The 26,750-nt window shown below is 40.2% G+C and overlaps 1 protein-coding gene across 1 annotated transcript; it reads right to left on the bottom strand.

The window, feature by feature from the left end:
- Positions 1–373: 373 nt before the first annotated feature.
- Positions 374–24,433, bottom strand: LOC149273205 (ubiquitin-like protein 3). The gene is made up of 5 exons (XM_089506596.1): positions 24,305–24,433; positions 19,740–19,848; positions 3,915–4,001; positions 2,549–2,626; positions 374–426 (listed from the first exon to the last, which is right to left on the bottom strand). Exons 1-5 carry the CDS (start codon positions 24,431–24,433, stop codon positions 374–376), a joined length of 456 nt encoding a protein of 151 aa, XP_089362722.1.
- Between the last annotated feature and the right edge of the window lie 2,317 nt (positions 24,434–26,750).

The following is a 26,750-nucleotide window of genomic DNA, read 5'->3' as shown; positions in this document are numbered from 1 at the left end:
TGATGCAGAATTAATTATTCTTGCTGTATAAGTGAACACATTGACTTTATCCCACGTTGACTGAATGCATAGAAAGAAAAAGAAAAAAAAGAAAGAAAAAAAAAAGGAAAAAGGAAAAAAAGGAAAAAGTTGGATACAATATACTACAAAATTACTTTGCAAGAAAAAGAAAACTTAAAATAAAAAAAATCAGAATGAGAATGTTCTTGTTCTCTTCAAAGAAGAGCGTTTTATGAGTGTTCATGTAATATATAAGTTCCATGGATGCAATGACAGGTTGTTCTAAGGTTCTTTGAAGCAATGGGTCTCCTCTATTCCAGCAGCATGAAAGACAAAGACTATATTACATCACACTTTGCAGACGAAGCCAGATTTAAAGGATTACACAGCAATTGCTTTCTCCTGTTTTCTCGCGGTTTCTTTGACCTGTGATGAGGATAATAAAAATAATAAAGTTAATCCACAAAGATATTATTGGCCACAAAATAAAAACATGTACCAAAGAACTCCCTCTAGATTGTAAGCTCTCCTCAACTGTTGTTTCTGTAAGTCAAACTGTTATATGTACTTGTTATGTCCTGTTTACCCATTGTAGAGCGCTACAGAATATGATGGCACTATATAAAACAATAATTTACAATTTTGCTACCACAGCGACGGCTATGCCGCCATTGTTTAAACGTGGCTCTGAGGAAATCTCCTCACTTGTTCCGGGCTGAATATCCTGCGGCCTGAACAGAAGCCTGTGATTTATTTATTTTTTATCAGTGGCTGTGTTTGTTGACATTTGCCTTGGGAACAGAGGAATGGAGATGCTTTTAGTTCTGGCAGAGAAACCTTTTTTGGGGTATTATTCTCTTTATGAAACGATTTTGGAAATACATATCCAAAGAGACTGGATTACACACTGAGGCATTCAATTTCCAGTTTCCCGTTCAATGTGTTTGCGCTAGTTCCTTCCCATGAAAACAGAAGGGCCAACAGACCACAACACCAGGGCTTTCTAATAAACAGCTGCTCCGGCCATCAGTTCACTTTCATTAGAAAACCGAACCTCGTAAAAATGATGCGGTTTTTTTTTAACGTAAGGCAAGTTTTCAAACTTGTGTTAGTACCATAGGTGGACATTAGACCTGCACCTTGTGAAATGCGTTCGACGCTCTGCTGTGTACATCTACCTTGATGGAATATAGTTTAAACATTCTGTATACACATTGGCTGCCTATGAAGATTGAAACACGTTTGGCACAGGGAGTACCCCACCATGGGAGGTGAGGCTGTTTGACATGAAGTGAAACAGGAATTGAAGCCATTCCCTTGGAGCCAAGGTAAAGAAGTACCATTAAATTATATCTCTGTACTGAAGTCATCTCCCTTCTCTTTCCTCTGTTATTATGAAGGCTGAGACGACCAAATGTAACGAGAGAGTTATGTAATCGTTCCCATAGTATACACACACAAAGTGTCCAATACATATATTTTTTAATTCTGGCACATGGTTTGTTGAAATGGCTCAGAGAATCGTTCGACTGGGAGGGAAGCAGGTACCACCATGCCAGTAAACATTCAAACATCAGAAAATGTGATTTGGACCCCTGGATTCTCAAGCCCAGGATTACGGATGGTCCGGCTTTAGTCACCAGCATTTAGCATGGGTATCTTTGTAGGTACCATTGGAAAATTCAAGAGACCATAAAGGTTTCCCTTTTTGTTTGTTTTGGAGTGTTTATGTTTTATTGTTGTTGTTTGTATGATGAAATAATTTAGAAAGCTTTTAGTTCATTGCATCTGTAAACAGAATATCCTAACTTCTGGTTTTTGATGTCACTGACACTAGATCACTTTTCATAAGTGAATATTGGGTGTACTGCCTCTGAAAATTCTGCATCATAGCAATGTAATGAATGATACGTTTGAGTAAGATTATACAGCTCACACACTTACATATTTCTTTCCTTAGGGGATTATCCTACATGCTGCTGAGTGATGTCTCCGATACCAAAAAAAAGTAACTATTCATGAGAGATTCATGATACAGCAGCCATTGTCATTTGTGTCATACAATTAGGCCATTGTTCGGGAACTTGGGAATCGTGTAACAGTAACAAAATACTTTACAATAACCAACTCTGCTATATGCTCATCTCACTGCGGAGAGCATGGCATTCATTAGTTAATTCATTAGTAGAATTGTCTCAAATTCTACATTTAATCTTTCTCAAAACAGCCCCATGCTCAGGTCTCTGAAAAAGCCCCTGCCTGCAGAATTTGCCCAGCCAGGACTGGAGCCGACGTTCAGAAAGAACAACGCACGGCCAAACACTTCTCCTGCACCAAAAATAGCTGAGCAGTGGAATAAGGGGCAAATGCATGGGGGGGGATCCCCTAGGCATTTGCAAAATGGACAACATATGATAGCCAGGGTGTCCCTTTAAGTTAGTTTTATCAGGTGTCAGGCCCACTTTAAATACGTAAACATTCCCACTTAAAATTATTGCACAACAGGTACGTCTAGTTTATACGCAGATCAAATATGACTTGTTCATACCTTGAGAGTTGGGCTCTGGCAATGTCTCTCTGGCAACCAAATGCATCACTGTTGTCTTGCCGAGAGGAAGTTTTAATGCTGCGTAAACAAAGACATAAAGCTTAATACTCAAAGATACACGTTATGCAAATGACTTAAGAGGAAAAACGGCTTTGGTAGAAGGCATTCATTAGGCAATTAATAAGGAACTTGCTGAAAAAGCCTTAACATTTATCAAAAAATAAACAAAAACATTGTAGACCGTTCAACCTTTTGTGTTGATCTGGATTGTGCCAGAATAGGGGCATTAAGCCTTTCCCACTTAGCTAGGTATAATCTGCAAACAGCAGAATGGAGTTGATTGAAAACATATTGCCTGTCACTATGAATCTGGATTTAAATCAATATAAGTGGAACGTAGCTGACACAGAGCCACATACTGTAATATAAAGAAGTAAATACTAATACAGAACAGGAGTTCATAACTCAAAGGCCCCAATTCATTAATCACCACCTTATGCGCAGGAAAGTGAGTGCGTATTGAAATGCTTTACTTAACACAAAGTCATTTAGGGAATATTACTTTGCATATGATTAAACAATGCGGATATTAATTGGTTATTCAATATTAATGTATTATAATAGTAATGTGATAAAATCTTTTGTTAGCTCCTATTTATCCTATTGTATCCTATTTGGAAATATATAGTGTAAATAAATTCAGTGCTTAAAAAAAAAAAAATGCAATTACTCTGGTAGCCACAAGATGGCAGAAGCACACCGCAGAAAAGGCACCCAGAGAAAATGGTCAAGTCGTAGCTTTAGAGGCAAATACTGCATCCAACGGATGAGCGTACACAAGCACTTATTCTAAACGTTACAAAATACTATTAATCCAGGTACCAGGTGTAATTGGCTATTTTAATACAGTCTCCATGGGTGTCAGGGACTCAATTTAAATCCGAATGCAAATTATCCCAAAAAGTTTAAAATTAACTACTCATCTTGACGCATCTTTTTGACAATGTTCCTAGTTTGATAAAAGTTATTTGTGAACTTATCCTTACTAACTCAGAGATTGTTCAGTAAGGTTGATAATTAAACTTCCTATATTATATGTGAAATGTGGTTGAGACTACAGCCCTTCAAAGTGCCTCATCAGTCAATAAAATGAGGATGCGTTATCAGCATTACTTCTAGTTGATATATAACAGCCAGAAAGAAATTGAAATTTAATTTGGCATCCTGCTGATAAAACTGAAAAACTGGGTATGTATTAATAACATTAACAGACTAGTTTGTTACTGTAAGGTTGCGGTGTCGGTATACATACTGGTTGTATTACTTTTGTATGCAAATTCTAATGCAGCTAAATGCAAGCCATTACCTCCTAAAGTCACATTGCCGTGGAGAAACCGTCCTTGATAAATGAGTCGAAGAATATTAGGGCTGCTGACCTGCTCCTCTTCCCAATCTGGAACACACAAAACACTCATCAAGAACAGAACAGTAACAGGCGCTTTTTAATTTAGTAGAGAAAGTTACACACTGTAAACGGACAATATTTCACGGTGGATTATCAGGAAAAGGTGACATTTATTAACAGAGATTGGGGTTCTAATTAGTAAACCAATTACAGCACAATGTGTAACTGCCTTTACTGAAACTTAGTGAATTACATGGACATGCCTGTCTCCCAAACCCTATCCGGGCAAATCACTCAGGCTTAGCCTTCAAAACCATTCTTACCCACATATAAGAAGGAAAAACCCTCATACAATTTCATCCGCTATCAAACCGTTCACAATGGCACAGTGCGTTGGAACATTTCACAGGAGTTTCTCCTGTTAAGGCTGAGTTGGTCGTGTGTAATACACAGATAAAACTGTGAGATCTTCAAAAACCCTTGAAATTAGCCAGATATGTAAGACAATAGATAACTGTTTCCAAATGAGAGAAATGGCAAACTGAAGATATTCTGGAAAATTTGGACCCAGTGGTTCCTCAGAGCGCCAAGCTCTGTTCTAAAAGTGTCTATGCAGCGCCAAGAACCTTGACACAGTTGTAGCACTGGAAACCTCTTATGTGTTTTGAAGTTTAGCCATGGGGTGAGCTCCGAGCGGAGACATAACACCCCGTGCCAGGGCAAGTGCAGATTATAGCTACCATTATAGCCAAACCTGCCCAGGCACTCTCGCTACAATTCAGGAGGTCTTGGATAGCAGTTCAGACAACATGGTAGGCAACTGATCGCATCTAGAATGCCTCTTCAGGTGACATGTTTTTGAATGAATGAAAAAGCAGGAAACATAATTTGTTAACATAACATATTTCATAGGAAAAAAGTGTGAGAAGTCTCCATGCACCAACTACACAACATGCATATGGGAGTAGGCAGTGAAGTCTGCCCAGCATCCTCGCCGAGTCCCCACTAATACACGCCAGGCTGTGATGGGCCATGAGCCAACAGAAATGATCATAAAATGGCACTCTGCAGCTATTGGGTTCTGAAGACAAATGACTTGTATATAAATGCATGCACCGGTCATCCTGTAGAAGGAATGAATTATTTACTGGGAAGTTATTTTCAGCATTTTAACAGCCTCTTATCTTCGGGGGAAGCGTGATACTAGACATGGATAAACACGCATTACTGAAAGAATTGGAAGGTAAGAAAACAAGCATGTGAGAGCTCCCTATTGTTCATTTAAAAGGGATTACTGGTGTAGACAGAAAATTAAAACAGCTAAGCGAACTTATTGGCGCGTAGGACCAAAGTCATTTCATAATTGATCTTAATATGCCAAGTTCAGATGGAAAAGCATGCTTAAAGCCATTAATGATCTCACAGACCAGATACGGATTTATTAGCCGCTTTCTACCGTCAGAATCAATGTCACAGAGTCTGCAGAAGTAGTGACTGGCCTCGCATAATGCCTTTGGAATAAATAATGCAGGACATGCCACGGTTCTTACACTAAATGTTAATTTCACATACACAACCTCATCTATGACTTCAACTTATCCAGTAGAAGCCTAGTATGCCAGTTCATCAAGCAATAAGGTGCTTGAATATAATTAAATGTGATGGTGAAAATATTAAACTTGTACTTACACGGTAACAGACTAGATGGGGGGGGGGACAGCAAATTAGAGAGGAAAAGCAATGCAGAAACCTGGTGGCACAAGATAAATGCGACTCATCTCAATGTGAACGTTAAAAGCAGAATCCAAATTAATCACACTTAGAAATAAAAGCCTACTACGGCACAATGCAGTACGTATTACATTAAGACAAAGACTGCATTAATGGTTTCTACCAAGAAAAGGCTGCTGCTTTCTGGGCTGTGGTCGTATAGATGATAAGTGGATAGGACCGCGCTTGTGGAATTGGAAGGAAACCCAGCAGATAAAAAGTGTCCGCCATGGACAGAGATAGAAAGCTGTAGCAGGCTGGAAACTCAATAATGAAAGCCTTCGACGTAGAAACAAAGCCAGTGAATTCCCAGAATGTTTGCTTTGACATCTTGGTGATGGAGGTTTTGGTGGTGGAACCAAATGAGTAACAGACATGCAATGCAAAGAACCCAAGGGTTATACAGATAGCCGTCAGCGCAAAGGTAAGGGGGTTACCGACACAGGACTAAAGTTTTCCATCGTAACAAAGTACCCCTCTTTCACAAAACTAAAAAACCCACAGCAAATATTCCCTTTAGAGAAGCTAAAATATAAACGTGTACAAAGCACATCACCTCTTTTGGATTCCCCGAGAGGCAGACTAAGCAGAGCTCAGGTTGTTCTTGGTGGCGCTGTGGGAGGGAAAGACGCATGGCTTCAGTGGTGATTCCCAAAGACGAAGGGTAGGAAGCAGATTAACTCATTTTGGGCTCCCACACACAGTTGGACTTGTTTATGGCTTTATCTCAGCTCCTTCCAGCTCCACTTTCATATATTTTGCAAAGTCGTTTTATGCCCCAATTCACATCTTTCTAGAGGGGTGAAAGGAAGTAGTACCATGCCAGCTTGTATAGAGCATGCAATATGTGCAAAAGGCAAAGGTGGATTCATATAACAAGGACAGGATTGCAGACAAACTATATTAATGTGATCTGCGCTGGAAAAAACCCAGGAAGTGTGTAGCCATGTTACTGCTTCGTGATTTATGAGACAGGTAGGTGAAATTTTAGAAGGCAGTTTAAAGAAGCCACATGCAACGTTTGTAGATCAGCAAACACCTACATTAAAGGAAGACTCCAGACAGACGTCCTTTAATAGAGATATAAGACCTAAATACATTGTGTGCTCCCATAAGCGTTCCTCTGGAGCATAAGAAGTTGTGGCAGGTGAAAGTCAGCTATAAATACCGACAATAAGGCACAAACTGTATTGCAGACAGCATATTTTTGCAACTTATTGCATCATGTGAATAAACAATACCTGAGTAATCAGTTTGCAGCCTTCGTCTCCACCCCAAAGTATGGCGCACCCAATAATCTGTCTATTTATTGTTCCTTTACATTAACAATAGTTCCTAGATATTTCTTCAAGACAGCCCTTGCACCAAAAGAAACCTAAAATAAATAGCAAAAAAACTGCACGTGGTAGGCTTCTAACTTCACGGATAAGAAGATTTCAAGCAAATATTTGAGCCTCTCCATTACTTTGGCTGTACCGAGTACTCTTTCAGACTCGTATACCCTTTTCTTTCTTAGACTTGCCTTATGTTTGCCCCATGCATGCTTAATTCTCCTCAATTAAGTGTTCATGCCACCAGTAACCAGGGTGTAAAGTGCAGCTACCAGGCATTGTCAGAGCCATTTTATGTTCCCCAGGCCACGGAAAAGCCTATGCTTGTGCCTCCATCCCCCTCTTCGCTGGTCATCCTCTCTCTTGTCCCTCATGCTCCTCTTTGCTCCATCTCGGTTCCCTTTAATCTATTCCAACCCTCCCCTCCAATCCTGCTGCTTTTGCAATGACTGGAAGCCACTTAACCCCTTAAGGACAATGGGCGGTCCCTAAACCCATTGAAAACAATGCATTTTCTCTGAAGACATACACCTATCAGCTATAACATTATGACCACCTGCCTAATATTGTGTATGTCCCCCTTTTGCCACCTTAACAGCACTGACCCGTTATTACAAGTTATGGATATTAGATTAATAGCGACAGAACGTTGATCCAGGGATTTATTCTGATTGCCATATTTGGAGTCGGGAAGGAATTTTCCCCCTGGTATGGGGCAATTGGCATCTGCTTCATAAGGGTTTTTTGCCTTCCTCTGGATCAACACAGTAGGGACACAATATGTATATAGGTTGAACTTGATGGACTTTGGTCTTTTTTCAACCTTATGAACTATGTTACTATGAGGCGTGGACTCCACTAGACCTCAGAAGGCGTGCTGTGGTGTTCGGCACCAAGATGTTAGCAACAGATCCTTTAAGTCCTCTAAGTTGCATGGTGGGGCATCTGTGGACTGGACTTGTTTGTCCAGCACATCACGCAGATGCTCAACTGGTTTCCTAGCCTTAACATAGAACATTTCTCACCAAGTCACTAAAAATCATGAGTATATGTACACAAGTTTAGGATCAATGTCTGCAGAGTGCAACAGGAGTGGAATTGCAGTACCAAGTCAATAATTAGCACTTGTCTGTTGCTGTACGTTACCCACCCAATTGCAGACAACATGCTGCTTCTTTACACAAAGAAAAATCACAAAGAAAAGGGATGCGGGTGTAAAATAAGCCGCTATGATTAGGAGGAGAGAGTTTCCTGGAGGCAGATAGTTCCACACATGTACGAATACATTCACAAAGAGCGGCAAATATTTTATTTGAGAAAACATTAAAACTAATTGAATGACAAGAAAAAAAAAAAGTTTAACCGATAGTCCAACACATTTACACATTCATTCCACTTTGGCTCTTCCATCTGACACAGCAACAGTTAATGGCTTAAAGCAGTGTTTGGATGTAAACAGGGTAAGATCAGATTATTTAACAAACACTCGCCGGGCAGACTGGTGTCACTCGCCTCAAGCCCCGATACTACAGGCCTGTGCAAGTTCTAGCCACTCTTCTTGGCAACCTCTAGCGATGTTCCTACTGCCTATGGAACACGACACTCCGCAAACAAATACACGCTACGTACCAGTAGTATTCAAATGAGTACACAATCAGGAAAAGCAGGCGTATGAGGTGCGTAGCATGCTTCACTATAATTAAATTGTCAAACATTAGCAAGTTATTACTAAACAGTAGGTTCAACTCCCTGTTCTAATATGCATGTCCCAACCGCAGGAGGGGCACGATATCCTAGGAAATCAAAGCGCCATTAAATAAGTATTTTATTAAAACTGAGCCCCGGTCACATCGACTTAAAACGAGCCGCGTGACTATTTATGGCAAATATCCATGTGCACGTTTAAGGTAAAAACGAGAAGTCATAGTCCATATCTAGCGGGTCAGAGGCTTATATGAAATGTAAGGAAGTTTGGTACGGTACATTTGGTACGATAACATAACACAAATTATTGCTTTCTTACACAGTTTTAAACTGACGAGATATCTTTGACTAAGCCTGTGCTTAATGCAGGGCTTGACAAATTTGTTATAAATCTAGGAGCCAGCTAAAAAAGTTAGGAGCCAGGACTTTTTTTGCCCCTGCACCCATACTTTGCCCCTGCACCCACACTTTGCTCTAGCACTTTGCCCTGCACCCACACTTTGCCCAGCACTCAGTCTCACACTTTGCCCCAGCACTCAGTCTCACACTTTGCCCCAGCACTCAGTCTCGAATTATTGATTGTTAACACCAATCACAGTCCTGCCCAGACACACCCAGGTTCCAGCATGTACTGGCTGACTTGGTATGATAGGAGTACATGCTGAAACCTGGCTTGCTGCCCCCCCCCTTGTGTATTGATGCTGCACATCACTTAGAGCCCCATGTGCCATTCTCCTCCCCCCACTTACACAACCATGCTATCACACACACTCATTCATATACTCACTCATGCACCCTCCTTCACCCCCTTACCTGCACTGCAGATCTCTCACACGCAGACTTCCATAGGGGCCCTGCTGCTTCTATCTCTCTGCACGAACTTCTCTTGTCCCGCCCACTGGGAGGAGGAACAGAGCAGTCATGTGACTCCTCTGGTTTCCTGCTTCCTGTGGCCACTCCAGCACAAGAGATTATTTTCGACCGTTTTTTGTTTTTTTTTTTAAATTTCGGCAATTTGCAGAATGTGTGTTTCGGCCATTGGTTTGGCTCACAAACACCTAGGCGCCAGGACAAAATTATCAGTCGCCATGGCGACCTGGCACCTGGGATTTGTCGAGCCCTGGCTTAATGTGTCTCTAGAATTATATTTCAAAAGTATTTACCTATATTTAACTATTTTGACTTGTTTTTTTTCTTTAAAACATCATTAAAAAAGTATTCAGCATAATCAATAGCTCTATCCCAACAGCCAATTTATTTGACCCAACTTAAAACATCACTGTTGTCCCAGACACAGAATGGGCAGCGCATAAAGCTGTCATGTGAGGTCAATACATTAAATATGGGGGCAGAAAGAAAAAAAAGCGTCCAAAAAGTCAACGCACTTAAATCCTCGCTTGTGACCTTGACAGCCATTAATAAACCCAAACCCCTCTGGTAGAAGAGCCCGAAGATCAGGGATGAGATTCATGATCTCAATTTAAACAAACAAATATTACATTAAAAGTAACAAAATCCCCATTGCACATCAACCTTGCGAGGCTGAAATTGCATAAATATGAGTTTATGAATAGCATAACTCTTCTATCAAAGAACAAAGTGGACTGCTGTGTCAACCCATATCAACCATATCTAAAGCGATAGACTCCCTCAAACCTCATAAATCCCCTGGCACGGATGGGTACACTTATATTATGAAAAACATCCAAGACGTTTTAATCCCTCATACGGAAAGTCTTTTTAATTACTGCATTGATTTAAGTTCACTTGCAAAGGAATAACTTGCAGCCACTACAATCACTGAACCTGGCAAGCCCCCTACCAGATCCGCAAATTACATGCCAAAGTCTGACACGAAAATGTTTGTCAAAATCCTAGCACATACACTGCCTCGTTATTGACTACGATCAGGTTGGTTTTATCCAAGGATAATATTTAGAAAATGTGTAAATATTACCTATTTAGCCAAAAATCTCCAAAAGAATTGTCTGCTCTTATTATATGCCGAAAAGGCTTTTGATAGACCGCAGTGGAGACATCTGAAACAAATTTGGTCTTCAAGTTTTTTTTGTGAGAGCAGTAATGTGCTTATATCAGTCCTTTGGCTAGTGCTCTCCGCAGGTTTACATTCAGATGCATTTAACATAAATAATGGTACTAGGTAGGAATGCCTGCTTTTACCCCTGGTTTTCATTGTTGCCCTGGAACCTTTAGCCATTTCCATTAGATCCAATCCAAACATTCAGGGGTTTCCAGTCAAGGTAAAGTTGTGATTGTTTGTCGTGCTGGCCATCACCAACTATATAATATCACTTCCAAATTTGATGCATACTTTATCAATATTTAGCTGAAAATCTTACAAAACCCAGGTCTTGAATCTAAGGTTTTACAAGGTCTTAACAAGAGAAGATTTTATTACATACCTGGGAATAAAAATTACTTTTTACATGAAACATTTTGTACATACGTGGAACATTCTTAAACATGACATGGGATCATTAGCTCCTTTCAACATCTCATGGATTGGCAACATTGCCTCAGCCAAGAAGAGCATATTGCCTAATTTCATTAATGTTTTTCGCACACTGCCCATAAGGGTTCAAAAATCTGGAATAATAGGAGAGTTCGACTTCCACTAGAGGTTCTTCAACCTGGAAGGTGGTCTAGGAATTCTGAATATCGCAATTTAGTATAAGGCCTCAGTTTGGGTGGATATGGAATATGGTCTACTAGCGCCTCTTAGGTTTGAACATATTTGTTGAAGCACAACAAAGTCCAGACCCCAAGATGTGCAGCCCACAACTATTGTCACTTCAGGTGAGGGATTGATACAAGGACTAAAATTTCCACTGGTGTGCCAGTTTTGGTGGTCTCTCATATCCAAGCACCTAGGTTATTCCACATTTAGATATTAAGCATTTAAGCATCTGGTGATCTTTTTTTTCTGCTTTCTAATTATTTGAAATCTGCTAATTTGTGAGTAATGTCTCTAGTGCAGACATTGTGCTGCAAATCACCTGTATTTAAGCAGTTTCTAGATGCACTGTCATCTGGAGATTAACAGGCAGATCATCTTTCCTTGATACTTGATTCCACATAGATTACACAAGATGTTTCCCTCGTGCAGCAAGTTATGTACGAGAGGTTGTAGGGCAGAGGGTATGATGAGGCACATTTGGTGGAACTTCCCCGGGATCAGTTTATTTTGGGAGCAGGTACACCATCTCTCAGAGATTCTTCTGGAGACTATTGTTCTGATTATTCCAGACCTGGAGTGATTCTCAAACATATATTTATAGCAGCTCAAACTTGTATAGCACGCAAGTGGCTGTCACCTGTAAGTCCCATATTATTAGAGGTAATAATGATCTTAATAAAATCTAATTGTTGTTATAAAAACATACTTCATCAACCAGTCAATCGTAAATTCACACATCAACAAATCTGGGAACCTTGGTAAAACCTGACTGCAAACATTGTAGATGAAGACGTATGTTTGTATGTGACTGTGGCTTTCCGTGAGGACACAATGGGATTAAACACTCCCCAGAGGTGTTTAACCCAAGCAGCAATGTATTGTTGTTTTTGTTTAATTACAGTTTAATACACATTGTAATTTGAATCGAAGTCAGCAGATGTGATATGTCTTGCAACTGGATGATGTTTCAAGTTCCCCTTCCCATTTTTTACATTCTGTATCCAAACTCTGCATTCATCTGATTCAATAAATTTTTTTGAATGAATGTTAATGTTCTAAATATTATTTAAGTTAGGTGTGATCCTGCACCCACACAGGGTACCAAACAGCACGGTCCTCTAGGGTATTAACGCCACATCTCAGTTAGGTAATCACCCACGATTTATTTGTAGTCCACGTATGAAGATATTGACAGGATTACATAGAACACAAATTCGCTACAAACAAAAGCCTAGCTCGTCTGAGCGCTTACTAACATATAACTCCCTCACTACTAAGGGTCTAAACTAACACAAAACATAATCCCACCAACCTCTTTGATGGTCTCTTTTGGGCATAGCAAGCTCTGCTGCTTCCAAACAAACTCTCTTCTCTCCCTCTGTCCAACAGGTCAGGTTATATTGCAGTCAGTGCAGCTAATTACTTGCAGCTGACCAGTGCATTGGAGTCAGCTTAAACTCCCGGCCTGGAACCCGTGTCAGTCCAGGTGCATGTAAACTGCGGGGTGGAGCACCAGCCTGCCCTATATGTCGTATAAAACTCTGCAAAATCGAGGGGGAATGTATACCCCTTCCACGACAACACCCCGCACCTTGTTACATAGGCTTATATTTGACAATTTTCTCGGGATTACATTTCCTTTTCCATTAAAAAGTCTGGTCAGGTTGCCTTATCATATTTCTCTTTTAGTCTACATTTTCTCAAGTGTTGCTTTTTTGGTTCGTCTTGTGGTTTCAGTTGACAATATCATCCTGTCCTTTTTTTCAGGGATTTTTTAAGAGCATGTTAACTGATGCATCAAATGGATTTGAAGGGAGAACAAAGAGAATCTGTTTTAAGTAACTTTCACCAAGAAACAAAAAGTTCTTACTTGAGCTGCAAGCAGAAGGGAATAAGCTCTGCAGCACTAATTACCTACACAATTTAGAAGCATCTCCATGTGCCTCTCTGTAATAAAGGTTTTATAAGATGGCAAATACGCGCCAAGAAGAATAAACGATAAGGTAAGAATTTACTATTTCTATATCCAGCAGCAAAGAAGGGCAACAGATTGAAGGACCCTCTCAGAGATTAAATCTTCAATAGAGCATCAGCAATGGAAATATCTCCTGAATATATGGAGATTCTGCAGATCTGGGCTGTGGGAACATGTACTGTCTCTGCCCAAGGTGTGGACATGTTGGGCATTTTGATTGCTTCCATAACCCATCCAGTAATGGTACTCTTTGAGACAGTTTAACACCTTCTTTGGCTCCTCAGGCTGGTCTGCAGACATTGCAGGAACAGAATAGAATATAATTCAATGGTAACCCATAAGGTGGAAAAAAAATGGGTGCAACAACATCCTTAACAGCAGAACTACTGCGCCAGGACACGAGTTTAGTAAGCGATCACCTCCTACTTGATGCTGGGAACGACATTAAAAAGATAAGGCTGGTTATATATTGTGGAAACATTAACAAGTTGTATGGCATTTTATTGGTATTTTAAGGTTTTTTGTTTTTAGAATTTTGGAAATATTTCAAAATTTACTTTAAAAGAAAAGGAATTTCATGTGAAATTTACCTCCTATGAAGCATGGGTCATTTTTGGTTTACTCTGTTTTCTAACAGGGGGCTTTCAGTTAGCATCTGTGTGCTCTCTGGTCGATAAACATGATCTAAAACCTACACCGTTTGGAACATGTCAGAAGTCATTGTTCATTTCTGATGCATCAAGTTTTATTGTGAGGCTTACACAACCGCGCAGAAAGAGGGATACATTTTTACATGTATATCGTGTAAGGTTGGGTGTGTCAAGGAATTCTGTTTAATTTCTGATACTTCTGTGAAAACTCCCATTAAAAATCTTTTTAGTGCCAGAGGGTGTTAGCTCGATACTGTAGGCTGCACAAACAGTGCTTATTCCAGGAAGGCAAATGACTGGCGGCAGCTTATCACAACATTAACAATACTAATATTCACAACGCCTCAACGTGTTAAGGGCACCTGCCTTCTTTTATTTTTACACTAAAGCAATATTTAAATGCTGTCGAAAAGGAAACGGGCAGAGCGTGCGGCAAACTCAGCAAGTCCCCGGGGACAAATCGCTTTAGACTGTAAACATCGAATCTCAGAATGTGACAGCAGATAAGAACCATTCGGCCATCTAGTCTGCACATTTTCCCGCGTATGTGTTTGGCGTGGTTAAACAGATGTGCACAATGTTTTCACCAATGTCTGAACAAGTACTGCCTGTAAGCAAACGCATAAAAGGATTGATGATAAACGCATTGTATGTCTGTGTGTGTAGATGGAGTATGACACTACTTTGCTTTATTGTATTATTTTTACTCAGTGGATCTAAAGCCAGTAGTTATGCGGGTGAAAATGTTAAAACCAATACAACCAGGAAAAAAACCAAAACGCAGTACGCTGGTGTTGTTTTGGTCTACAGATCTGTCCACACATCAGAAGATGTACGTTGCCTATTCTCATTAAACATTCTATGCCCTTATGTAACCATTGGGACACTCAATCTGGGATGAGGAGATGGGATGGGGGAGAATAATCATTAATGTGCAGAGTTGGGCTGGCAAACAGGGGTGAGGTGGCTACTCTGATCGTAAGCCTCCTGGGCCATTACCTGCAGCATGTTTAACTACGTTTAAATACACTTACAGTCACCAGACAAGTGCTTCAGGCAGCAATTGCACATATAGTGGATTCTTTCTGGGCTCCTTTTGTGTTTTCTAAGCAGTGACATGTTGGAGGGGTCTGGACACTGCATTCAGAGCTTTGTACTGGGCCACCTGGCTGGACTTGCCGCTCAGGCTGAATGGAGCCGGTCCTCCCATGGGCATGTCTGGGACGTTGTAAACATCCTCTATAAATTGAAGTTCACCGCATCACTTTTATTGGGACTTAACAGACTACGATATCTTTACAAGCAGCACTGGGCAGATGTCTAAATGAGATTTCTGCTTACGCTGGTAAAAAGCCTGAAATCAGAATGGATTCGCACGCAGCTTGTTTGGCAGATGTTGTAAGGCAAGCACCACAACGTCTGGTGAATGCTCCGATACTTCCAGGGCTCATCAATACAACTGGTTCCCATTTTATTCAGACTTCATTTCGGCTGCATATGTGGAACCTGGAACCGGTTAATTGCTTGAAAAGTCACCCGACTAAAGATGAACAAAGTAAATACACTAAGTGTTGATAGAATATCATTTTAATTCGAACTGCGAACAGTGGATTTTGCCAGAAAAACGTGTGAAACGCTCCACCATTAAAACCAATTACGGGTGGTTTCATTTCTTGTAAATGTTACATCCATCTGGCTCCACGCCATTCCGGGCTTCATATCTAATTACTCCTAAAATGTCACCTCTATCATTGTTTAATGGTTGGTGCTCAGGCACAATTGGAAATTAAACATGCGGGTAAAGTGTTAAGCAAATTAAGTTCAGCTCATTTCCACGGGAGGAACCAATAGAGACTCAACTTCAAAGTGATGCACAGAAATCCGCCAAATTCACACTGGTGGACAACGGCAAAGTTTTCACTATTGTGTTGTGAAGGCCAATCTTGATGGCAGATAAGAACCATTCGGTCCATCTAGTCTGGCTATTTTTCCTTAATCGGCCTTGGGGTCCCGCCTTAGATTTAGGATAGCTTTATGCATGTTTAATGTCCCTCACTGTATTATCCTCTACCTCTCCTCAACCTCTCGTTTTAGATTATGACCTCTTGTGCCAACATTTTCCAGAATTATAGGGGGATCTAAACTAACAGGAAATTAAACGGCCTCTACAATACTGTATTAGGTTCTGCTGAGTTTACCATTTAAATAACATCATTCTTAGCATTGTGTCGAAAGCCATAATCAACTATAACTATACATTTTGCGGCATTTATCATTTTGGGGAATGCTTACAGGGAAGCAGAGCTGTAATTTGTGTGAGGGAAATAGGTTTAATCCCCAGTTGGAAACCTTTCCCGGGTGCTTTACGGCCGGTGGCCGATAAATGACATACAAATGGCCAAACAACATGTACCTTTGCAGCCGTGCACTAAATGATTGGATTAGACACCCGCGCGGCAATAAAGGTGAGTGAGCGGCACATTTGCCGAGGCCTGATTTAAACAAACGAGACTTAAATGTGCATGGTAGCTGTAATGGCAGATTAGAAGTGAGTGTAAATCCTAATATTAATATACATATGTTCAGTTCTTCAGAAAAAAAAAAAACCTTGAAAAACACCTCCATTATTACATTGCATACAGAAACCATAAGGTAATAAAATAAAAAAAAAATCTCAAAAATGTTCCAGAAAACTTAAGTATATTTGTTTGTGTGTGCGTGTATATATATATATATATATATATATATATATATATATATATATATATATATATATATATATATATATATATATATATACATACACATATACACACACATATATATAGATAGATAAACACTTGGCTTATTTGCCATAAAGTTTACTGCTGACTTGGACCTCACATCCAGCTTTAACACACCGGAGAACAATTTGGATATTAGAAACAAATATAAAAGTGTATATTCATATTATATATATATATTACACACACACACAATGACAGTAGAAGACTAAAGCCACAGTGGAACAACATTGGCAGCAGACGGGCCACTGAAGCATCCATGCTTTGTTATGCAGAAAACTCTGCAATACATCCATATCCCAGCAAGGACTAGATGCCTCGCTGCGCAGATCAGCACACCCCGTTTCAACGGCTTACACTTCTCAAGCTGTTCCGCAGTGAAGGATATCTTTCTCATCCTAGAGGGCAGAATCACCTGTTTCGAAGCAGTCTTTTGGAATCCCCTGTTCATACAGCAGTTAAATAAATATCCATGCAGGCAGAACAGTTTCGAGAGGCTCGATCCGACGTCCTCCTCGTTGACCACATACAGCGAAAGGCTTCTTACAAAGGCTCAGAGAACCGACTTGCCGAGGCTGAAGGCTTTAGTTTTGTTTGGCTGACTGCCTTGCCCTACTTATATAGACGTAGAACGGGACAAAAACCCGGAATCCACTAATCAGCAGCTTTAAGGAGAATGCGGAGGACACAAATAGTGTTACTGGCAGAAAATGATACAGCTTTCTTGCTGATGTTCTAGGAGATATATCTATCTATATTAATTTTGAAGCCATGTTATTGGAAACAAATCTGACCCAAATAAAGGCACCGAGCATTTACAATAAATATTTCTACTAGTGGCGAAGTGGAAGCTCGAATTCTTTGAATTTATTTATTCAGCACACAGTATGTTTAGTAACACAATACTTGGGATCCTGGTAGTCACATCTTGCTTCACCTGTGGGATTCTTTATCGCCAGCGACAGGCGATTAAATCTTCAGATGCTTCGACGGTTGAATATTCGCTATATTTGACTCAATTATTTGATATGATCACCTTTACTACAATACGGCTGGCAGGGCCGGCCCGACAATGGAGCCGAGTGGGGCAACCGCTCCAGGCGGCACTTTGCCGCCCCAAGCCCCCTTTTTTTTTAAAAAGCGAAAGAGAGAGAAAGGGGCGCCGAGTGGTTTTCGCTTACCAAGCTGTCAGTACCCGCTCGGCGCCCCTCTCTCCCTCCTCTGCGGCGAGTCTTCCTGTTCGGTCTCGGTGCGCTCAGCATTACAAGCCGGCACCGAGACCGAACAGGAAGACTCGCCGCAGGACTGCTGAAAAGTACAAGGGGGGGGGGGTGCGGCAGGGACGGAGGGAGAGGAAGGGTAGATAATGGGGGGGGGGCGGCATTTTAAAATTCGCCCCAGGCGGCATTTTGCCTTGGGCCGGCCCTGACGGCTGGATTTACTTAATGCGGCAATCAGCCAGCGGTATTTACTTGGTTCAATAGCTGCGCATACTCCTGACGGTTTTCAGCATGACCACAATATCAAATCAGATCAATTCTGTTGTCTACTTCAGCATGAATCATGGAATATATCGTTATCATAATAAGAAATCTATTCTCTTCAACTGTTTTAGTCGGCATCTTTCTCAACTATGTATCTGTAAAGAATATAATATAATTGTTCATATGTTTTTTTTATTATATTGTTAGCAACCTGAATTCTTTCAGAAGCTGGGTGAAGGTCATAGACACACCATTGCGATATTTTACATATCACTGCTCTTTAAATGACCTCTTCTTATGGCAGCCCTTCTATGAAAACAATTAGAGCAGACTTTTCATATAATAAACTGTTATTTCTATACTTCACTTGAGTAGTCAGCCACTCATGATCCTCTGCCACTTCTGATGCTACTTCTCAAGACTTGTAAGCCTCTTGGAGATCAGAACATGGCATCAACCAAATCGCACATAGCATTCAATGTTATTGCAGAAAAGTTTATGCCACAAGCGATGCCAACTACTCTTACACAAGCCCCAGTACTACAATTCGCTGCCACCACCAAGACTTAATATCCGGATGTCTTAGGTTACCCAAACACAACAGAATTATAGCATAAAATGAATCGCCTTTATAATTACTCGTCTATAATTAACCCCTTTTGTAACGTGTTCTACCTGAGCTTTCTACAGAGTAGTGACTTCATATTAGAGAACAAACACCAGACTGACATTTAATCTGGGGGAAAAAAGTTTCACAGTGCGGTGTACAAAAGTGCAGGACTAAAGAATATGCAGAAATAAAAGTTACAGATCGGCAAAACAGTCCATAAAACAGGAGAAACCCAAGAAGTCCCTACATACAATTACCAGAGTCCTCATGGGAACTTCAAATGGTAAAGTTCTCCTAGGAGATGTCCGTTTGGGGTCACTTGGGAGGGGAGTGTGTAGCCCAGACACTTTATGTCACTCCTAATGAGTTGGGTCATAAACCCTGCCTGACATTTTAATATGTCATTTTGTTATGGTACTTTGTACTTTGATCACACCCTCCTTGTTATTAGAAATGTTTGGGTTCCAAACACCCCCTCTGTTTACCGGTCATCTAGGCGACCTGTTATTTCTTAGGCCCCGTTTAACCCCCTCCTGCCACGTTTCCTATCATTCTGGAGGTTGTACCGTCAGCACACAGAACATCCTCATGTAATGATTCTGCTTATCTGTATTTCTACAGCCATAACTCATGGCACTCAGGACAGGACATCTGGCACGCTTTGAAGATGCCCTGGTTGGATGCTCTTCATGTTCTCTAACATTATGGCAGAGAACAGGTTCAGAATCAGATAAAGTGACCCATTAATTTATGAAAATGATATTTCAGAAGAATGACTTACCCATTGGCCAGTTATCGTAGACATGCTTAGCAATGTCTGCTGCCGAATCATTCGGGGAAAACAGGAACTCTTTTGTCTTCCCGCTTACCAGTATTAGACGTAAATTAATCTGTAACAAAGAATATGATAGAATAAGGTTTTGAAAAGCGTGGTATTTCATTACACAATAGTAAAAAATGTCAGTAAATCACTACGCTATGAGGAATGTTCCCCAGCTCCGCCAGAAACAAATCTTAACCAGATTGTGTAATAGATTGCGTATAAGCGAACTGCCAGGAATAATGCAGAGAAAGTATAAACGAACTTGTTATAACTGGGCAGTGGGGTTTATACAGGAGTTATTTCAGCTCCCTCACTTCACAATTCAACAACCTATCGAGGAAGGGACTTTTTTAGCATTGCTGTACAGAATCAGCTCAGTCACCCGAAATATCACACGACCAAAAACAGCGTCCAGATCTGCAGATAAAAGAAGTCTATTGGAATAAAAACGGAGATAAATCTGGATTTGGGGAAATGCTAACCTACATTACTGTATACAGCACTGGTTTTTATGCACAAGGAAATATATATATATATATATATATATATATATATACAAATACATACATATATACATACACATTTTCCCCCCCCAGTAAATTAATGCAATAATTACAATGGCTATAGATATTACAGCGTTGGAAACCTAAACTCTGGATGCCCAAACCCATTCAAGAAATATTTCTTTAATTTTGTAAAATGCTACCTCAATACTTTTTCAGGAAATGCTTGCATCATGTGACACAAACGCAAGCAATGATAGGATGTCAACCAATGAAACGGAAAGGCTTTTTAGACGCTTGTATTGTTATTATATGATAATGAAACGGCTGGAGAACACAATTAACCTTTTCTACGGCTATAAATAAACGTTTGCAGACATCGATCAGTGCCAATTTTTCATGCAAAAGCAGCCGATGTATGTAAATTGAAGGATGTAGAGAAAGCATTTCATCAATCTGGAAAATACTGTGGCCCGCTGAGGATTATGCATGTAGTGAGGAGGAAACGTCTGGCTACTAACAGGATGCGCGGGATGCCGCTAGTGATTACAGATCAAAGATCGCCCGCATGGAGTATGGCCGGACGCTGATAGAGGAGCAGAATACCAAGTCACGCATCAATCAGTCCGTCTTTATTAGCTGGCAGCTCATACAATGATCCCATTACATACTTTCCACCTCTGCTCTACTCAGAAAGGAACACTTGGAGTTTGGAACTGAAATGCATTGGGAAGGACAGTGTTTATAAAGCCTTTAGAAACTAGAAAGATGGATAAGTCATTAAAATCATTTGGAGCGCAATATGAACGATACCATGTAAAATCTAGACTTTATTTATTCAAACGGGACATACTGATATCTCAGAAATTATTCCCAAGTATCAGCAACAAAAATGAAACATGGGAAATGTGTATTATAGATCATCACTCAATGCTTTCTGAGACTGCTTTATGGTGCAACAGAAAAATGCCTGATGAAGTCATTATGGAATACGCTTTCACATGTTATTATCAATTTAAAATTGGCAAAACTAGCTGCTTTTTTTTTTTTGTAAGGTATCTGTGTTTTTTTGGCACCTTGAGGCTGCATCACAGTACAGCTGAGGAATCTTTTACAATAACACTTCAAAGTGCCAGAAACACGAAAACGAGAAAATAGAATTTGACGTCAGATAACAGAAAATTCATCCAATCTAGTCTGCCCATTTCCTTTTAATCAGACCATCTTAGATTCACGAAAGCTGAACATCTAACCATCCATCCTCCATTCTTTTAGCCTCTGCCACTTGGAGGCTGTCCTACTTATCTACCACCCAGTAAATAATATACAGTTCTGCAATGTATCGCTGGCACCAAACCATCACTTCAGACTGTAAATATAGTAGATATCGAGCCCCCTTTAACAAAAGATAGTAGTGGGTCAGGAACAGAGTTGGAGGAGTGTTGGAGAGCAAAGCTGTGTATCAATTGATACATATTTTTCCCACTAAGGAGCCAATGCAGAGAAACTCTATGGTACCATAGAGACATTATTGCTGTTAAAATGTCCATTAGTTTTGTCCTAAAGAAGAAAGGACTGCACAGAGCATTCTGCTTTTATTGAATAAGAAGTGAAAATAAAAGTTGTCGCTTATAGAAAGAGCATTATGGAATTTTACATATAAATGTCTGAACAAATATTTGTCACAGACAAAGCTCTGTCTATGTGCTGTTGCTCAGTACACTAAAGTAGACAGATTATTTCAAAACATTTACATACAGATGAAAATCGCCTGCACCAGACTACTGAAACACAGCACTTATTTCAAGAACACATATTTCTCTCTGAATGACGCGATGGAATGGGTAAGAGGCAACCCAAAAAACAAGTCACAGTTGGAGAAGACAACCTGGGTTGTGAGATGAAATAATGGAGGGGGTAAATGTCTTGAAAACATATCATGTGACCTGTTTTGACCATTTGTTCTTTTTTGAGGGTTATAATACCAGATAGAAATTCCGTAAACCTATAACGTACTCATTATTTATGTTAAGGTTCACAACCCATACAGACAGACGTGTTGGGCATTGTGGAGATTGCAGCTAAGAAATACAGATGTTACCCAAATACATCTGTGTGTTAATATAATGTGACCATGTCTGCGTAACTTCGTGGTTTTTTTTCTGGGGAAGTGAAACCCGTCACTGCAAACTTAGGTATTTGTCCTGGCTTACAGAGTGCCGTAAAGTTTTAGCGTTATACATGGAAGGCATAATAACCTTCCATGTATAAGGCTATTTTGTAGGCCGTCGTGTCTATTTTTTTTAATTCAGCGAAGCAAACTGCTTGCTTTGCCGATCCCTGTCTCAGTGAAATCCGAAGAGCATTTCAATCAGAAAGGCTGCTTGGTTGATTCCCCGCAGGCTTCCTACAGATATCTGTCGGCAGGGTGGTGAAGTAGTGCAGATCCAGGCACAGGTGTGCATTCCCAGTGTGCATCCCATCCCAGTGCAATAAGGTTTAGGGGTGAACCACGCAGCACACCCTCGTGCCGTCGGCAAAGGCGTTTGGCCTTGATGAGTTAAGCTGGTGAGCATAGTAGCCGTGCAAGTAGACGGTGGTGTATAGAAAGAAGTGGATTCCTTTCAGCCTTTACATAAAAATGCATTTGTGCACAGAAAAAAAAAAAAAAAAAAAAAAAAAAGGGGGCCACGCGTGATTGAAAGAGTTAAACCAGTTGTATTCACAGCCCTATAATAAAACAATAAGCTATTTCTTTTCAGATTTGCTTTGGATGAGGTAGTGAAAAGCCTTCTGATGTCTACATGCAGCTGAAATCATCACCATGGAAACTTATCTCTTGAAGCTGAACTTGAATGATTTAGGAATCTTTTCAGGTTTTCTAATCAGGGCACATTCCTCTGCTAATGCGGTTATATGTGGTGTTTCATTCGATTTTAATGAAAAATGCTGTTTATTTGTATGTAAACAGAATTTGATTTCACAACAGATGCATGCTGGGTAGTATCAAAGGGGGAAGCATTCAAAGGAAAGCAGGTCAAAACTGCACTAAACCAAACAGCAGTCCTTAAAACACTTTTGGCATATTTGAAATCACATGATCAGAACCCAATATCAAAACTCATGCCAATGTACTGAAATAGAACACAAGGTCCGATGTAATCAATGACCAAAGTAGCTTGGAGATACACATCTCCATTCATGGATTGGAAGAAAATATAAGAATATAAATAAGATGCTGAGGAGAGCAATAAATGTATGAGATAATGACCACTTAGTCATCTATAATGTTAAGCCAGATTTTTTGCGAGTTTCAGCAAAGGGAGCTTTATATCCATCTAGAAAAGAACAGACATGCTAGCTAGCTTTATCATTCTGTCATAATACAGATTGAGGTCCCTCCTACCTAAGAGCCCCCCCCCCCCACCAAAGCAATGATATTAAGCATGTCTCAAGATCAAACATTGTGTACCTTCATCTGTGAGGGATTTCAGGAGCTTCAACACATGACATCTGGTAGCTCTTTCAGAAGAACCAGTGGCGATATCAGAAACAATAAAACATTGATGATCTACCTGCATTAATGTGGGGATGACCTAAAGACCTGCTTGAGGGTTGGTATTGGGATACTGACAGGGCACAACAGAGGAGGACATTCCTTCTACCTGAAGATCCAGTTTCCAACCATTTAGCCCTCGTTATGCTGCCTCAAGGTCAGACAACATCCTAAACATAACAAATTGGGCTATAACAGGCTGCTTTTACTGTTTTATTCAACCAGTAATAGTACCAAAAAAAAACTGTTTACAGTAATAAATAAAATTAGACGTATGTAATAAATAGCAAACCTTTTTCACAAAAATACAATTAATAAAAATTAAATAAAAAAGTTTCATTTCATCACAGGGAAATCATTGAGGTTGAGCAACTCAATTGGTATAAGACACACATTAATGTTTAGAATAAAGCTCTTTAAGCGGCTCCTAACTTTTTTCTGCCATCTCCATCCATGTTCCTCACCTTATACGATTTGCGCACTAGGCCATGGTGCGCCATTCGCGCAGGACGGCCAATACTGGGAATGTCCGGGAGGACTAGTATGTCTACTACCTGAACACTGCAACCGGTGCTTGTGGCATTGTTATTCATGAGACGTGTACCGTAAACACTGTCACAAATGTTTATTTAGTATATAGAACATAGAACTGTAAGGGTTCAGAAAGAGTGCCGCGTCGTTTGTTAAGTTTTAGTTCCTCTCTGGTCGCAGCCGATTCTAGCTGCTTTTGAAAGGGTGCGGGAAAGAGAAGAAGGGTATGATACCAGGACAAGAAGCTGATGAGCTACTTCTGCCACCTTTAAAAGGGGCCAGATGTAACCATTTTTAACCAAATACCGCCAAAACACTGATTGACAAAAAGAGTTCCAAAAATGTGATTATGCTAAAAGCTTGGTCTTACCGACAAAAAAATATGAAAGAAGAAAACATGTCTTTATAAAATATAACTTATGCAACTTTTGGCATTATCGTTATAACCTTTGTACAAAGCAGAGCTAATTTTTTCCCTAACACAGAAAAGTTAGCGTGGATTTGTTTTTCTTTTGGCAACGAACTTTCAAATCAGACTCATAATTCCGTAATCTCTTTACAAACCGGGCAGTCGGTGGTTTTAATTACATCAAAATTGACTTCAAACAATTTGTGAAAGGTCAAACAGTGCAATCAGTTTATAATCACTATAGGACGATATTCCCAAAAGGTTTCATTATCATTTAATCACCACTTCGCCTGGCTGTATCATGTAAAGAGGGTAAATATAACCGGATCTACAATGAACCGTCAGCATTTCAACATACAAGGTAATGCCTCACATCGAACCTCATAGTCCTTTACTGCCTAAAACGCTTAAAGGGGAACAGTTAGAACGGCTGTCCGCAGAAATAAATCCATTAGTGAAGGGATGTTAATTAATAATTGCTATATGTAGCACGTTGAGTCAGGGGAGAGACATGGCGGGTCCACTGAAGGTTTTAAGCTCTAAAGTCGTCAGAAAACTTTTAAGAGGTGTTCTCAGTTTCTATGAGTGCCCGCTTCTGTGTCATACAACACCGAGTCATACGCACTTGGAGAACTAATTGTTTGATCGCGTAACATCTTGCATTTGGGCATTCATTCTAGAGCCGCGTTTAGTGAACTCTACCTATAGCTATGTACTCAATCGAGTTAATTCAGTGTCAACCACATAGAAGCGGAGAGCTGTGTCCCGGGGTGAGAAGGCCAATTACCCAATGTATTCCCTTTCTCCTCTTCATGCACACTGAAAGGTTTAAGATGAAGTGCGGGTAACCAAATACTGGCCCAAAAGGCATGTCATTGAGACTTTACATACATGCTCTGGACCCCATTGTGTATATTAACGTGGGGTAGTACCGTTGTATTCAAAGTTCATGATATTTTTATTTCTCACATTTTCTATATTATATACACACATATATATATATATACATACAATATTTATACAGAGAAATGATAGAGAGATTTTTTAAAGAGACAGTATTACACTATTTTTGTCCTTTTTGTCCACCCGTGCCCCTGGGGGGGTCATCCAGTCCGGCTTTACCAAGAGAGTTATTTTTGTTGAGAAATCCTGTTTTTTTTTACTGGCTGTATTTCTTGGGATTTGAGGAGCCCTTGCAGATATCCACTTTAAGGAGAGTATTTTGGTCTATTTTTTTTTGTATATACTATTTTCTTTATATTTTCATATGTGACAAAAGAAACATATCTATGCCATCCAGGGCATACTTCAACAAAAGATATTGTTGATCCTCATTTGCAGGCAATACTACATCATACTTTGTGACTAATAATGTGGATCAAACATTGCAAACTGGCTGTAGAATTCGGCCACACCAAGTTCAAACCATGCATTTGGCCCATACGGCCATAGACCAATTCCAGTCTGCGCTCTCCATCGAACCGTCACGGACTATACACACACGGACATCCATAACAGCCCCGTCATAGCCAGTTTTTCTTGTAATGCAGGTTTCCTTCGCAGAGTAAACAGAATTCTATAAAGATTACTTAATTGGTAGTTTTCTTGGAGATTGGACTAGGTTTCAAATAACTCTGAACGAGCAGTCTCGGTTTATGATGACATGTCATTTACCCTTCCCCCACCTAGACCTCGTGCAGGAGATGTGTTTGGATGACTTGTTGGGGGGGGGATCTATTCAGATCCCTGGGCATATGCACAGAAACACTCCATTTATTTCAATAGGAACGCTTTCTTGCCACTTCTTGCTGCGTGAAGAATGACAAGACTCGTCAGACCACGGAGGACAGTGCCGCAGCAGGGCTGCAGATTTTGCATCAGGTAAGGGATATTTTTTCCTTTGGAAGAATGCAGATTAAAGTGCACACCGACGGTTAGAGTACTTTATTCTCCCCTAGCGGGGGTAGCCA

The sequence above is a fragment of the Sceloporus occidentalis genome, unplaced genomic scaffold (assembly GCF_023333645.1).
Source record: "Sceloporus occidentalis isolate IW3139 unplaced genomic scaffold, rSceOcc1.0.p SCAF_397, whole genome shotgun sequence".
Lineage (NCBI taxonomy): Eukaryota > Metazoa > Chordata > Lepidosauria > Squamata > Phrynosomatidae > Sceloporus > Sceloporus occidentalis.
Note: the sequence above shows the minus strand (reverse complement) of the source record. Positions and strands in the feature narration are given on the sequence as shown.